The 13,938-nt window shown below is 42.5% G+C and overlaps 1 protein-coding gene across 5 annotated transcripts in view; it reads right to left on the bottom strand.

The window, feature by feature from the left end:
- The window catches only part of GUCY1A1 (guanylate cyclase 1 soluble subunit alpha 1), a 94,292-nt gene that overhangs the window by 71,906 nt on the left and 8,448 nt on the right, over nt 1-13,938 (bottom strand). For 4 of the 5 annotated variants that reach the window (XM_029614115.1, XM_029613784.1, XM_029613866.1 and 1 more), the window contains exons 2-3: nt 8,754-9,407; nt 2,020-2,081 (exon numbers count right to left, since the gene is read on the bottom strand). In XM_029614115.1, the coding sequence (XP_029469975.1) occupies nt 2,020-2,081; nt 8,754-8,999 (308 nt within the window). In that variant the 5' untranslated portion in view covers nt 9,000-9,407. Of the gene's footprint in view, nt 1-2,019; nt 2,082-8,753; nt 9,408-10,174; nt 10,202-13,938 lie in introns of all 5 variants that reach the window. The other variant, XM_029613953.1, reaches the window with a different exon arrangement.

Raw genomic sequence — 13,938 nt, 5'->3', positions numbered from 1 at the left:
CTCATAAAGTTAAGCAAGTTTATTATAATACTTGCAGTTCTATTACTCAAAGGTCAGCGTGTCTGAAATGATCTTGTCTTGGAGTAGGCGTTACTACGCTTTCCTGGTAATGCAGTAGGCTTAACTGGGAACAAACGGGGCCTGATGTACTATGGCTTTTCTCCCATTCTAATGTTTACGGGAAAAAATAAAGCCTAGTAAAGCACACTCCTAACAATCATGCGAGTCCTGAATATAATGTATAAAACTCCCTTAAAATGCATAAATCTTCATTGTAATTGCTTTTTCGCTGTTGCACAATATTTATTTGAACTGAAATCAGAACACAGATATGCACAAATCCTATTCCTTCCAACGCGCCTCTCAGATAACTGAGTCAAGGGGGGGGGGGGGGCGGAATGAATATTTTATTTCTTTAACCCAGCTTTATATCTGTACAAGATGATCCTCCAGTTTATGTTGGCCGCTTCTCCCAAAACTCCCTGTATAGTTGCCCCAGGTGTATATCTTCAACTCCCCATAAAAGTGAAAATTAGAGCTCAGCTCACTAATGGCCTCTTAATGTCCTACTTCATGAGCTGCCTTTTTTGTTTTTTTTTCATTGGCTGCACATTGAATCAAAAGAAGAAATCCACCATTTTCTCCCATAGAGCACACCATCGTAGACTGCCAAAAAAAAATAAATTTAAAGAAAGCCAGCAACCTAGTTGGGTAGACGTGATGCCTTTATACAGAACATGGATGTTTAATAAACAAAAGCCGGCATTTTTAAATGCTTGTTTGTTTGAAAACAATATCATGTCTACCAAATTAGATGGCTAGTTTCCTTTTCTCTAATTGTATCTTGCAAACCGACAGTCAGCACTATTTCTGAAGAAAAACCAAACATATCACATTTAAAAAAAGATATCCAGCAGCTGCAGTTTCCAGAACTCGTGTCTCCCACTGGGTTCCTATCTCCATTCATTCAGTTCTCCCACTAAATACTCAGCAGTATTTTCCTCTAGCAATGATCCTAGCAGAAAGAATTTGGCTGTATTCCTGACCTGCTCTTGTTCCCTTAGCCCGGCCATGCAAGCTGCACTTTGTGTCAACCAATTCACTTTCAAAATGCTAAACTCTGATGTCATGGAAAAGATAAATCATCCGAATGGTTTCAGCATTTAGTGGGGTAGGTTTGGAACAGCCCGCAACAATTTGATGGCATAAATTTGTTTTGAAAATTACACCAGAAATCTTCCGTGAAAATGTATGCACACGCTTTCTGGAAAAATGCAAAAAGTATACGCATAAAAGTGCAAATTTCTTCCCGGCTCCTGCAACACCTCACGCACTCCGGATAGACTTACGTGCCTGCAGGAAATACCCAAATTTATCTGCTCGTTGGACAGGCAAAATGATAACAAGCCAGCTCTGCAGGCAATGCGCTGCATGTTCCTAAACACAGTTTTAAAAATGCCCCTCTCCCTCCAGAAGGGTAACTTTCAAAGTTTATGCCCGGAAAATGGTCTTTTACACAACTGCCTTCCCAATATGTGGGGAGACTCCCGTCTACGTCTGAGTGTAAGTTTATCCAGCTGGAGCACAGGCATTTCAAGTGGCAGAGCTCATACTTTTCAGTTTTAAAATAAGTTCTGTATGTAAATTTTTACAAAAAATGTTTTGTGAACATAACGGCAGACATAAGTTGTGCGGCTAGATTTGGTGGGATGCTTTCCAAAGTGGAACAGAAATTGTGGAAATAAACAAGTAAATAAACAATTAAAAGTGACCTTACATGCATAAACTCACTTTCAAAACTGCTGTAACTAAGGGACATATTTGCCGACTTTGTTATATGCAATGTTACAAAATTGCCTACAAAATGTGTAAACTCCCATATTAATGTCAAAATGCTCTGCAATAAACAATTTTCCTGATCTATGCATAAGGGATTCTTAAACAGAAGCATATTGTTGTGCGTTTCAGCACATATTTAGGGTAAATGTGTGATTTAAGCAGCACTGTCATTTCACTTACCGGGTTCCTTTTACTTTATGCTTTGCTAGAGTTCTCTGCAGTGCGAGATACAGCCTTTCAAACTGGAAATGTAAAGAACAGTCACTTCCGTTAAAATGAAAAGGCGTTAGACCGAGAAAACTGGAAATACAATAGTGAAAAGGTTTAATTTGCACTTTGAGAGCTAGCAAACTCTTTCAATGAGATAACAAAAGAGCTGAAAAAAAAAGACAATACACATGGTTTGTCATCCTAAAATTGCATGCACTGAAAGAAAAAAAAAATACAAAACCCCAGAGGTTTCTAATCTGTGAAATTCTGAAAATTATGCACAGAAGAAAATCACCGTACGACAACACCACCAAACCAGACTAAATACTTTTTTTTTCTCAGTAAAGCAAAAATGAAAGAAAACAGTTATAAAGAAATGATCTGGAAAGATTGTTTGGTATTTAACTTGATAAAAAGAAGCAAGTTCTACATGGATTTTCAGAAGGCATTTGACAAAGTCCCTCCTGAGAGGCTTCTAAGAAAACTAAAAAGTCATTGGATAGGAGGCGATGTCCTTTTGTGGATTACAAACTGGTTAAAAGACAGGAAACAGAGAGTAGGATTAAATGGTTAATTTTCTCAGTGGAAAAGGGTAAACAGTGGAGTGCCTCAGGGATCTGTATTTGGACCGGTGCTTTTCAATATATTTATAAATGATCTGGAAAGGAATACGATGAGTGAGGTTATCAAATTTGCGCATGATACAAAATTATTCAGAGTAGTTAAATCACAAGCGGATTGTGATACATTACAGAAGGACCTTGCAAGACTGGGCATACAAATGGCAGATGAAATGTAATGTGGATAAGTGCAAGGTGATGCATATAGGGAAAAATAACCCTTGCTGTAGTTACACTGTGCTAGGTTCCAAATTAGGACCTACCAACTATGAAAAAGATCTAGGCATCATAGTGGATAATATTTTGAAATTGAAGGCTCAGTGTGCTGCAGCAGTCAAAAAAGCAAACAGAATGTTAGGAATTATTAGGAAGTGAATGGTTAATAAAACGGAAAATGTCATAATGCCTCTGTATCGCTCCATGGTGAGACCGCATCTTGAATACTGTGTACAATTCTGGTCGCTGCATCTCAAAAAAGATATAGCTGTGATGGAGAAGATACAGGGAAGGGCAACCAAAATGATAAAGGGAATGGAACAGCTCCCCTATGAGAAAAGGCTGGAGAGGTTAGGGCTGTTCAGCTTGGAGAAGAGGCAGCTGAGGGGGGATATGATAGAGGTCTTTAAGATCATGAGAGGTCTTGAATGAGTAGATGTGAATTGGTTATTTACACTTTCGGATAATAGAAAGACCAGGGGGCATTCCATGAAGTTAGCAAATAGCACATTTAAGACTAATCGGAGAAAATTCTTTTTTCACTCAACACACAATTAAGCTCTGGAATTTATTGCCAGAGGATGTAGTTAGTACAGTTAGTACAGCTGGGTTCAAAAAAGGTTTGGATAAGTTCTTGGGAAGTCCATTAATGGCTATTAATCAAGTTTACTTAGGGAATAGCCACTGCTATTAATTGCATCAGTGGCATGGGATTTTCTTGGTGTTTGGGTACTTGCCAGGTTCTTGTGGCCTGGTTTGGCCTCTGTTGGAAACAGGATGCTGGGCTTGATGGACTCTTGGTCTGACCCAGCATGGCAATTTCTTATGTTCTTAAAAAGTTTGACAAATTAAATCTTACCAAAACTGCAGTTTTGTTTTTCTTTTCTAATTTCATGCCTAATAGCAATAGGGTGATTTGTTTTAAGAAAATAGATTTAAGAATTCTAGTCTAACAAAAAACTCTACAAAGAATAGATTTTATGTATGCTTGAAACTGGCTTCATAATTAATTTTATTCAGAGACCATCAACATTTGAAATTGGTGAAAATAAACCATATAGGCAGGAGTATTTATTTAATACCATATTCAGTATGCATTTTGTCTGCGAATCCCAGTATAACTTTGTATTTTGAATAAAAGCCAAGGTATGTAAGAGAAGAAAACCAAAAGGCACAAGTGAAGAAACTCAGCCACAATCACATAGAAGTTAAAAAATGAAGTGTAGCTGGTGTGATAATACACGAACAATATGTTCCATTTTGGGGGAGAGGTGGATGGAAGGGAATCTGAAAAGTTACATGCAGAAGAATTACTAAAATATAACATGTGGAGCTTACTAAGAAGCTAACAGCAGAGAGAGAGCGCAGTTTTTGCAGTTTGGGGAGAGTTTCTACAAAGCTAAGGCTTTGATTTATCAAAATGCACTAAATACCGCATGCGATGGAAAAAGGGGCGTGTTTTATGGTAATAGGCAGATTATCGCAATTTGCGCTAATACCTATGCGAAGAGCTAAGTTACCACAAATTGGGATAACTCTACCTGGGTAACATCTTCCTGGGTAACATCAAGCTAGGTTGAGAGAACATTGCACAAATCTCATCTTTGGGTGAGTTTCCTCACTCCGAGGGTCATCAAATCTTCACAAGAGAGCACTGTTCTGTTCGTACTTCTCACTTTGAATGTCAAAGTGGCCCCTAATCCCCTACACTAATACCCAAACCTCACCTCGAGTTATTAGGTGGGCCTCCCATAGAAATATAAATACCTATCTAGGGTGAGGGCATTATGGCTAGGCTCACTCTCTCTCAAAATGATAAACCCAGCCCATTCCCACCCCTATCTCCTCCTCTTTTCAGATTTGCATCGCACCATACATTATGGTGCGATCGCATGCGTTAAAGGCATTTTCGCATGTGTTAAGGGCCAGTGGTTATAACGGATGTGATCATGAGCATGTTAGTGCTCAAATAAGGCAGTGAATGTGACAGTCCATCTATATGAAAGTCCTTAACATATGAATTGATGCTTTAATTGTTCATATCTGATAGCATCAAAATATAAGAAAAGAGAGTGTATGGCTGGTTTTATTAGTGTTATTCCTCTGGAGTTCGGATTTATAGCGATTGAGTTGAAAAAAAATAGCTACAACTCACTGAAGTGTAGTTATCTTGTCAACTCAATGCACTGCTTTGGGTGATATTGCATCTCAGCAGCTCATTAACTCAGAACTGTAGCAAACCTTTGCACACAGCAGACTACATACCAATGTTTACTGCTTGCAAAGGGGCCATTTTGCTCATTTTTTCATGAAAGGAGGTATCATATAAAACTCTGCACAAAAGTCTGAAGCGTCGGTATTTTTCTATGTTTCATGTTGTTTTGCATGTTTATCTTCTTGTGCATTACTCAATTTCCCAATTTTGTTTTTGCATGTTAGTACATTAGCCTCTTGGGGTGGAGCTACGTCATTGGGGGCACATTAGACACCTCTAGGAATCAAACTTGGGGAGTGCTGTATAAGGCCCAAGGAAGAGGGCAAAGGTGAGAACTTTTCCACAGAAATGCACTGGAACGTGAACCAAGGCTGGATAGAAATCTGCTCCTTTTACTTGTAATTTTGGGCCTAAGATTAAACATTTGGTTTCCTTTTGGGTGGGACCCAGACGTTTTCTACCTTTTCTGCATGCTTCTTTCCACTCAGTCTTCCATCTACTTTTCCCCCCCAGATTCAATATATTGTTTATTTATTGTAATATCAGCCACTTTTCATTTTTATGTAGATGGCAATGAATGCATTAATACAGGGGTGGCCAACTCCGGCCATCAAGAGCTACAAACAGGCCTAGTTTTTAGGATATCTACAATGAATATGCATGATGGGCAGACTAGATTTAATGGAATAAAAAGATCATACAGTCTGTTTATCTGTTTCTATGGGATGTATTTGCATTCAATGGAGGCAGTGTATGCTAGTCCATTTCATGCACATTTGTTGTAGATATTCAACAAATTCTTCAATTCGGTGTTCACTAAAGAAGACCCTGGAGAAGGACCATGCCTGGTTGAGAAGACGAAACTCCATTTACAGAACAGAATGCATGGGAAGAGCTAGGCAAACTGAAGGTGGACAAGGCACGGGGCCAGGAAAGGTTCATCCCAGGATACTGAGGAAACTCAGAGATGTGCTGGTGGCTCCACTGAAAGACTTGTTCAATAGATCTCTGGAAAGGGAGTGGTGTTGCAGGATTAAAGAAGAGCATTGGTGGTCCCACTTCGCAAGAGTGGTAGCAGAGAGGAGGCTGGAAACTACAGGCCGGTTAGCCTCACCTCGGTGGTGGGAAAATTAATGGAGATGCTACTGAAGGAAAGGACAGTGAACTATCTACAAGATAGTGGGCTGCTGGACCCAAGGCAACATGGATTCACCAAGGGAAGGACCTGTCAGACAAACTGATTGACTTTTTTGATTGGGTGACTAGAGTACTGGACCAAGGAAGAGCACTTGATGTGATCTACCTGGATTTCAGTAAAGCTTTTGATACAGTCCTGCACAAGAGACTTGTGAATAAAATGAGAAGCCTGAGGCTGAATGCCAAGGTTGTGATGTGGATTACAAACTGGTTGACTGATAGGGGACAATGTGTAATGGCAAATGGAACCTACTCTGAAGAAAGAACCATGTTAAGTGAAGTGCCACAGGAATTGGTGTTGGGACCAGTTCTCTTCAATATCTTTGTGAGCGACATTGAGGAAGGGATAGAAGGTAAAGTTTGTCTAATTACGGATGATACTAAGACTTACAACAGAGTGGACACACCTGAAGGAGTATAAAAAATGAAAAGTGATTTAAGAAAGCTTAAAGACTGGTTGAAGATTTGGCAACTGGGATTCAATGCCAAGAAGTGCAGAGTCATGCATGCATTCTGGGATGATGGGGAGGTGAAAGACTGATGTGCACGGATCAAGAGAGGGATCTTAGGGTGGTAGTGTCTAGTGATCTGAAGATGGCAAAGCAATGTGACAAGGCAATAGCGAAAGCTATATGAATGCTGGGCTACATAAAGAGAGGAATAACCTGTAAGAAAAAGGAGATAATAATGCCCTTGTACAGGTCCTTGGTGAGGCCTTACCTAGAGTACTGTGTTCAGTATTGGAGTCCCTATCTTAAAAAGGATAGAGACAGGATGGAAGCGGTCCAGAAAAGGGTAACCAAAATGGCATGGGGTCACTATTGGAAGACATAGGAGAGGCTAAAGGATCTAAAAATGTATACCTTGGAAGAAAGGAGGTGCAGGAATGATATGATACAGATCTTCAGATATCTGAAAGGTTTTAATGATGCATGAACTTCAAACTTTTTACACTGGAAAGAAATCTGTAGAACTAGGGGTCATGAAATGAAACTCCAGGGAGGATGACTCAGAACCAACATCAGGAAACATTTCTTCATGGAGAGGGTGGTGGATGCCTGGAATGCCCTTCCGGTGATAGTGATGTTGAAAACAGTGAAAGAATTCAAAGGGGCATGGGATAAACACTGTGGATCCCTAAAGGCTAGAGGATGCAAATAAAGAAAAGGGTGCATGCGGGTAACTTGCTGATGCAGCGGTTACTCCCCTTAACAGAAGGCATGGGGATTACTACCCTTAACCATTAAGCCTTGATGCTTTGGTGTAACTGCAGCATTGCTCTCCCCTTCAATGGCTGGGGGAAAAGGGAATTGGATTCAGACAACAACCAATGAGGGCCTTGACTTTTATGGTCTGGGGAACTGTTATGCATAGGGAGCTGCAGTTATTACCCTTAACATATGGCATTGAATTACTTTCCTTAACCAATAACCCTTGATGCCTTTGATGCAACTCAACATCACTCTCCACTTTGATGGCGGGGGAGGAGAGGGGGCCAGGATAGAGGAATTGGATTCAGACGACAACCAACACAGGACCTGACTTTTAATGGTCTGGGGTACTGCTATACAGACAAAAGGGGAAAAGCACAGAACTGCTTCTATGGCCAAGTCCATATGGAAAGCACATCAAGCAGCACTGTCTGAATTTTCAAGAAGGCTTATCACCCAGTCAAAAATATACATGGGGTAACCGGTACGGTGTGGCACATATCACCATAAGAACCTTGTTTGGCAGACTGGATGGACCATTCGTTCCTTTTCTGCCACCGTTACTATGTTAGGACCCAATCACAATGGGCTGAATTTTCAAAAGGATTTATGTGCATAAAACCCAGATTTTCGTGTGTAAATGGGCTTTTGAAAATTGCCTGGGGGGTGGGGATGCAAGTCCAACAGTATGTGTTGTACATCATATAACTGTTCACGGTATGGAGTCAGATAGTGGAATGCATTTAGTAAGGGACTGAAAATTATATTGAAAAGGTTAGGGATCAGCCAAAATTTTAGAAGCCAGGAAAATTATAAAGAAAAAAGTATGTTTTGTTTTAGGCTTTATTTGTGTTGACTGTCTGATTTTGTTCATTATTTGTTCTATTTTTAGATATGGGGAGCATTTAAAATATTTTTTTCCTTTGCATTATTTCACATTCACAGTCTCTCCCTCTCCAGCTCATATTTCTACCTCGTCACTAGGCACTAACATCATTCTCTCCTCTTCCACCCATACTTGACCTGGAGTCATGCCAACATCACTCCCCCCATCCCTCCTCCTGATCCACTACTTCACCACTCTCCTTGTCCTCCCCGGGCCCAATTAGGGTTGCACTGACATCTCTATCTCCTCCCTGGGCTCTTCCATCACTGAAGGCACCAGGATTGAAGTTTAAGTCGACTTGAGCGACCAGGTGCCTAAGAGTTATTCCCACCCTGCATTTAATGGTCAGCTCCATTTACCTCAGGAAAAATCAGTTTGCGAATGCTCTCAGCCAGCATGTGCAGGTACACTCGGCTTCTACTGGTTTTCCTCTGTGGAAGGCTCCCAAGGAGATCTTTTTCACCAATTTCTTTGCAGATGGGCAGTGCTGCGCCTGAAGCGTTCGGTGCTTCTGCGCACTCTTCCTCATGTTCAGGGCTTTGCGTCAGTAACGAGAAAGGACACTCCCCAGTGATCTTCAGGTCTTTAAGCTTGGTGCAGAACATGGCGCTTAAGATCCACTTACTCGGTCTGACGTTAATATTCTTGTTCGTGCTTTACACACTTCTCCACTATTGCTTGGGCTCACATTGCTTTCAAAGAAAAACAGCTTCACAGGTTACTTATTAAATCCTCGTCACTCAGGTGTAAATGACGAGCTAGGTATCTGCACACAACAGAGTGCACAGATGCTAGGGCTGCTTTTCAACCTCTGAAGTTTTCCTGTACAGTTTTCATTCAGCCTGAAGAGGAGCCCATGTTCTTGAAAAGAATAGTTGAAAGAAGTCACTGCAGCCTTTGCATGCCTTCAGTGAAGTACAGATGTATCTGATGGACAGTAATACCAGGCCAGCAACGGCGAAGGTCACTGTGTGCCAAACCAGTCACTGCAACACACAAAGTCAATTTCACCTCTGTAAAGAAAAAGAAAGGAGAAATCAAAACGATTTGTTGAAGTACTGAGGTAATACATTTCTCTCTGTTCTCCACTCTGTAATGGCTATTTTAAAACACGTCATACGTTATGTTTGTCCAGTGAGATCAAACCCAGAAGCGAGGCACGGTGTAGGACAGACTGTGCTCTTAAGGAGGAGTCATGCCAGACGCATACCGAACATATTTATTGCCACTGGAAAACAAGGTGCCGGGACTCACGTGCAGGACGCGAGAGATCACAGGGCAAAATCAAACAGGTGGGAGAAAGAGATGCTGGTCCTGGCACGTACCCCCTGAAAAAAAAAAAAAAAGGACCTGTATATTGCCATGGGAACCAAGGATACTAGAGTTCTATGGCGTCTCACTGCACACCGACAGTGTATGACATCAAAGAGCAGGAACACTGCTGAGCATCAGGGGAGATGCTCAGAGAGACGCCAACATTACGAGGTGGGCAGCCTACGCGGCCGGGAGGTCGGTTCTGAATGGCCTGCAGCATTCCAGCCATACGTATGGCCGAGCTAGGGCAATTTTCAAAGGGATTCTCACAGGTGAAAAGCATTTCGCGCGCACAGATCGGCTGCCCGGAAATGGCTCCCTCTCAATGCGGCCAAAAGTCCACGCGTTGTTCCACGCCATGAAGTCTTTTAGTTGCGCCGAGATTCAGGCGTTCCAGGCTGTGTTGGGGGCACATAAGGGGGGGGGAAGGAAAAGCACGCATGCAGAGAGCCTTTTTAAAACCTACCTGTGTGGGTCATTCCCAAGCGATATTCTGCCCACAGGGAAAAAAAAAAAAAAGCCGGTGTGAGCGACAGCGCGTACTTTATACCGTGGACAGTTTTTCGCTACTTGTGTATTCTTGCTTTTAGCATTGGCAGAGAGCCTGTGGGGGCAAAAAAGTATGTGTGCTCTTAGTGCTGATTCAGCCGGGCAGACTGAATGTTGCCCCCCGTATACAGCAAAAGGAAAACTCCTTGGATAGTTTTCCTTCGAGAACTTCCTACAAGGGGTGTTAAAAGCGCCTCTGATCTATTCCCAACTGCTGTTTCTGCGGGCAGATGATCAAGGCAAAGCAAACAAAGACAACCCCCGCCCCCCCCCCCCTAAATTGTGTTTCTATTCGTGTTATTCAATATAGAATGCTCCACCCATGCAAAGAAAATGGACCCAGTGCTGCGTGACAGCTTCCAAATTATCACGGGCTGCCTTAAACTAATATTAACAGCTCGTATACCTTAACTAGAAGAGCGCCAATGGACATTTGAAGGGCTGTGGTAAGACAACCAGACAGAAGGAGACAAAGAGAGGACACCAGACCCCCCTCACCCTGCCCCGGAGATCAATTTTGAAAGGCTTTAAATGCCTAACTTTGGGACTCGGGGGCTTAAATTGAATCTTTTGAAAACTGAGCCGGGTCCAGCACCTAAATTTAGGGGCGTTTCACTATTTTATACGGCACTTTTGGGACACGATTTAAAAAGGAGCCGGACCTGATGTCGTCGCAATTTATAGCACCATCCTGTGGATTAGGGATCAGCGAGCAAACAGCCTTTTCCTACCCATCTCTATCTAGACAGGAAGCCTATAAACCCTCCCACTGTGGGCAGTTTGATATGGTAGCCCTCAAACTTTCCAAAAAACAAACAAAGCTTTCAAAGCTGAGAAAGGTTTTCAGCAGTAGTAAATTTGGAGCAGTGGATGCAGAGTTTTCTCTTTGTCTCTTTTTGGTAAAAAAAAAATGTTAGAAAGTCTGCCTACTCAAGTCAGTCTTGATTTTAGCATTAAAATTAAGGTGAAACTCTAAGGCAGGCATTTTGGTTGGTCTCTGTGACACCCCCTATATGAAACCTTCTTTAACAAATCCAATTTCAGTTTTTGTAGCTCGTGCTATTGCATTAGCGCTGATACAAACAAGTGGGGGACGAGGCCCTAAGTATTTTATGTGGAACTGTGGAGAATTCAGACACTAAAAGTGCTGTACAGGAAGAGGAGGAGGCTGGGGCACAGTACAGCTTTTCCATAGTTCTTAAGCCCAGGGCATTAGCTAAATTCCACTTCAACTTACATCAGTGCAGGGGCATAAAAGACCAGAGGGGACTGGACTTCCAGCACTTGTAAATGCTTTGATGTCTGGAAGTATCTGACATCAAGCAGGGCTGCCCTGCTGCAAGAAGAAGAGAAAACAGGCACTTTAAATGGCCCTTGCAGTTGTGGGCTCTTGTCATATACTATGAGGTAATTTTCCAAAGGATTTAAGATGTAAAAGTAACATATATTGTAGCAATTTTTAAAAACCCCATTTACGCATGCAAAAGCTTTTGAACATTCGGGGCCTGATTTTAAAATGCATTTACTCGAGTAAAAACCAGGTTTACTGGAGTAAATTCACTTTACTTGAGTGAGTGGGTTTTTGAAAATTGCTACAATATATGCCATTGACTTGTCTATAGGATTTACTCACATAAGTGCACTTTACTTGAGTAAATGGCTTTTGAAAATTGCTACAATAGTAGCTACATTTACGCATGTAACTCCTTTTGAAAATTACCCCCTCAGTCTTATGGAGTGAATTTTCAAAGGAGTTACACACATAAAAGTAGCAATTTTCAAAAGCCATTTTACATGTAGAAATCCTTTTTGAAAATTACCTCCTATGATTCAACAGAATGAATTTAAAGTACTATTTAAATGCAAGTTATTTCCACTTCTCTTCCTATTCAGTAAATACAATGAAGGCCCATCAAGAACACTTCGATAAAGGCACAACAGTGGCTTGAACATTCCTCCAGGACTTACTCACCAGGGATGAAATGTATTTGCAATTTGAGAAGGAGGAATACATGCTGAGTGCACTTCTGCCCTGGTGCGTCCACACCCCATCCCACCCCACCCCACCCCAGTGCAGCCCTCTCTCTCCTCCTCCACTTCCCACCCCAGTGCAGCCCTCTCTCTCCTCTACTCCCCACCCCAGTGCAAGCGCTCTCTCTCTCCTCCTCCACTCCCCACCCCAGTGCAGCCCTCTCTCTCCTCCTCCACTTCCCACCCCAGTGCAGCCCTCTCTCTCCTCCTCCACTCCCCACCCCAGTGCAGCCCTCTCACTCTCCTCCTCCACTCCCCACCCCAGTGCAGCCCTCTCACTCTCCTCCTCCACTCCCCACCCCAGTGCAGCCCTCTCACTCTCCTCCTCCACTCCCCACCCCAGTGTAGGCTTTCTCTCTCCTCCCATCTCACTCTCCTCCTATTCCACTCACCACCCTACCCCACCCCAGTGCAGCCCTCTCCCTTGGTTCTCCCACTTCCCTCCCCACCCCATCATGGTGCAGCTCTCTCTTCTTTTCCCCATCCTCTTCCTTTCTCCTCCCTCCTCCCCTTTCAGCTTGCACACTTTCCTCCTCCTCTGCATCCCTGGTGAATAATCCTTATACCTATCACTGGATGTACACATTGCTGTACAGTGATAGGCATTCAGGTAAGTTAGGTTCCAAAGAGCTCATAATTTAAGTGGGTTCCTGAGACAACTGGAGATCAAGTGACTTTTCTAAGGTCACAAGGAGCGTCAGTGTTGGGGGGAATGGGATTTGAAACCTGGCTTTCCTGGTTCTCAGCCCGCTGTTCTAACCACTAGGCATCTGCTCCTCTGATCCTGTTGCTGCCCTCCAGGCCCTGATGGTAACCAAAGATGCCTCCTCCACCCCTCCGGGGCCCTAACTGAGGGCGAAGAGACTCTTGCAGCCGCTGCTACAGTCCAGGCTCCCAATTAGCCCAAAGACAGCCCCTCCCCTTTGGTCCCAAAATGGGGGCTGAAGATGCTGCCACCTCCTATTCCCCCAGGGCTTTCTTGCCAGCCACCCAAATCCCTCCTTGCCTTTTTTGAAACCCTGATGAACAAGATGAACAAACTCCTTTCCCCAGCTAAAAATCGTTGCTACAATGTCTCTGAAATCCATATTTATTTTATTTATTTATTTAACATTTTTATATACCGCAATTCATGTAGCAAAAATAGTAACATCGTATCTCGTAAGAGCATGAGGTCTGCCATACTGGGTCAGACCTGGGGCCCATCAAGCCCAGCATCCTGTTTAATTACAGTCTGGTTATTTCAAACTATTACTGTGCTACATGTGACCTCAGCATTACTCATGTCCTGCTGCGCTCTCCAAGTCTCCTGCCAAACACTCCCCAAGAATAAAGTTAGTACATAAGACTCCATGTTCATACAGAGTCCTTAGTTGCATTCCGCTTACCCGTTACACAGAAATGTTTTCATAGAATGAACCGACTGGCTGTTATTTTAGTTTTTCATTTTTTCTTGTAATCATTTCTTTTCTTTTGTCCCCAAATATTGTAGACTGTTCGCAAATTATGGTATGGATGTAATTCCTAATTTCTATATGCTGGCTTATTTCTTTTAAATACATATGTAGTAACTTGTGGATTTCTTTAGTTTTTCAAAGTACACACTAATTAAAATGCAAATAGTAACAGAGCTTTTTCAGAATGTCTGCT

This window comes from Rhinatrema bivittatum, chromosome 1 (genome assembly GCF_901001135.1).
Source record: "Rhinatrema bivittatum chromosome 1, aRhiBiv1.1, whole genome shotgun sequence".
NCBI lineage: Eukaryota > Metazoa > Chordata > Amphibia > Gymnophiona > Rhinatrematidae > Rhinatrema > Rhinatrema bivittatum.
Note: the sequence above shows the minus strand (reverse complement) of the source record. Positions and strands in the feature narration are given on the sequence as shown.